This window comes from Prionailurus viverrinus, chromosome D4 (genome assembly GCF_022837055.1).
Source record: "Prionailurus viverrinus isolate Anna chromosome D4, UM_Priviv_1.0, whole genome shotgun sequence".
Classification (NCBI taxonomy): Eukaryota; Metazoa; Chordata; class Mammalia; order Carnivora; family Felidae; genus Prionailurus; species Prionailurus viverrinus.
In genome coordinates this window covers 6,006,011-6,008,070 of record NC_062573.1, presented here as the reverse complement: position 1 = coordinate 6,008,070, position 2,060 = coordinate 6,006,011, and the positions used below count along the sequence as shown (strand labels likewise).

Genomic DNA, 2,060 nt, shown 5'->3' with positions numbered 1-2,060 from the left:
TTAATGCTACCACCAAGACAGCCCCCAATTTTTTTTATGATTGGCAAATTAATAATCTGGAAATGGAAGTGTTATGAAAGCAGGGACTTGGTCTTATCCCATGCACTTAAGGAACTTAAGTTCCTTAGCTCTTAGCACTTAGCTCCCAGCACCTAGCAGGGGTCTGGTAGATATTTGTTGAATGAGTGAATCTCAGAGAAAGGATTGTTTTGACTTTTTGAGTGGGGGCAAGGACGAAAACTTACAGCAGTAATAAAAATAGCTTTCACTTATTGAAAACCTACTATTATTTGTCACTATACAAAATGCACTTCAGAGTTTATCTCAGTTCATCTAGTCCTCCAGTCACCTTACTGGAGGATAGAGGTAACTATCTCCATTTTATAGATGAGAAGACTAAGGCTCAGAGTGGATAGGTAATGGGACTACAATCTTATGGCTAGTATGTGGCAGACCCAAAACTGAAGCCAAGTTTGTGGCTTTAATGAAAAGCCACCATCACTGCATCTAAGAGGATAAAATTCTCCTGTGACTGAGGAGCCTCTTAAGGGCACCCTTCATGTCCTTTTTCCTCAGTCTATAGATAAAGGGGCTCAACATGGGGGTCACCACAGTGTACACTTGCAGCTGCTGCCATGTCCTTCTCTTCAGAGGCAACAGAGGCAGGGCACAAGTAGGCACTGAAGAGTGTCCCATAGAACACACAGATGACACAGAGATGGGAACTACAGGTGGAAAAGGCCTTGCTTTCTGCACCAGGAGTTTGGACCCTTAGGAAGGCCAATATAATGTGGATGTAGGAGATGACAATGCAGATAAAGGGGACAATGAGTACTGTGCCTCCTATGGCAAAAACCATCAACATGCTGATGTGAGTGTCGGAACATGACAGCTTCAGGATAGGAGTTATGTCACAGAAAAAGTGAGCTATTTCCCCAGCAACAGAGAAGGACAGCCAAGCTATGAGGAGGGCAACAGTGAGTCAGGGCAACAGTGTGGGTGAGGACCCAGCACAATGCAAGCAGCAGGGCACAGACTTGGGGGCTCATGACTGTGGAGTAGTGGAGAGGGCGGCAAATGGCCACATAATGGTCATACACCATTACAGCCAGGAAGAAGCTCTCCAGATCGCCAAACATCAGAAATACATTTGTGTGAGGCAACCAGCATAGGAAATGGTGTGACGTTGAGTCTGCACATTTACCAGCATCTTGGTAACTGTGAAAGATGTTAAACCTATGTCGACAAAAGACAGGTTGGTCAGAAAGAAGTACGTGGAGGTGTGGGGGTGTGGGTCTGATCTGATGGCCAGGAAGATGAGCATGTTCCCAGTTAAAGTGACAAGATACATACACAGGAAAATTCCAAAGAGGAACTGCTTTTGCTCTGGTAACTTGGATATTCCTTGGAGGAAAAACTCAGAGATGCTGGATTGGTTTTCCATGACTCTGCAGCATCTGGAAGCTAGGGAGGAGAGTTAGATGCTAGATTTCTTCTAGAAGTCTACATGTGATGACTCTCAAATCTTCTAACTTCCAAATCTCTCTTTATATTCATTATCTTCCCTAATCTGACTTCACTTCTAATCTGACTCTACTTCCCTCTTTTTCCTCTTTTTTAGGAATCTCATAGATTCTTCCTTTCTTTTCTCTTTCCCTCTGGTCAATATTTTATACTCTTCTAAGGAGGCTCTGGGTACTTTTCAGTCCTGGCATTACCAAGCCTTGAACGAGGTCTACCATCCCATATCAGCTTCACCGTTGCTTTGCCCAGTACATGAGTAGACTGAGAGGAGTTGAATTTTACATTCTCTTGGTAGCCCCAAAATTCATACAATTTTTTTAAACTACCACAATATCTCATTTTACAGGGAAGGGCATATAAACTCATGTTCCTTTATTTCTGTATCATTTCTTCTTAAATGGGAAATAAGGAGTTCTGTATTTTTTCCCTCTTGTATTTGAGTTTTTTTGTCACTGGCATCATCATCATCGCATAGCTGACATTTACCAGCCACTTACTACACTTATCAGCCACTGTACTAAGCACTTCATACAGAT

General features: G+C 42.8%; 1 protein-coding gene across 1 annotated transcript; it reads right to left on the bottom strand.

Moving 5' to 3' along the window:
* Positions 1-507: 507 nt before the first annotated feature.
* On the bottom strand, positions 508-1,444 carry LOC125150636 (olfactory receptor 1N1). The gene is given in 4 exon segments (XM_047830769.1): positions 508-621; positions 623-976; positions 978-1,141; positions 1,144-1,444. Coding segments are annotated over 4 exon segments (933 nt in total).
* Positions 1,445-2,060: the final 616 nt, after the last annotated feature.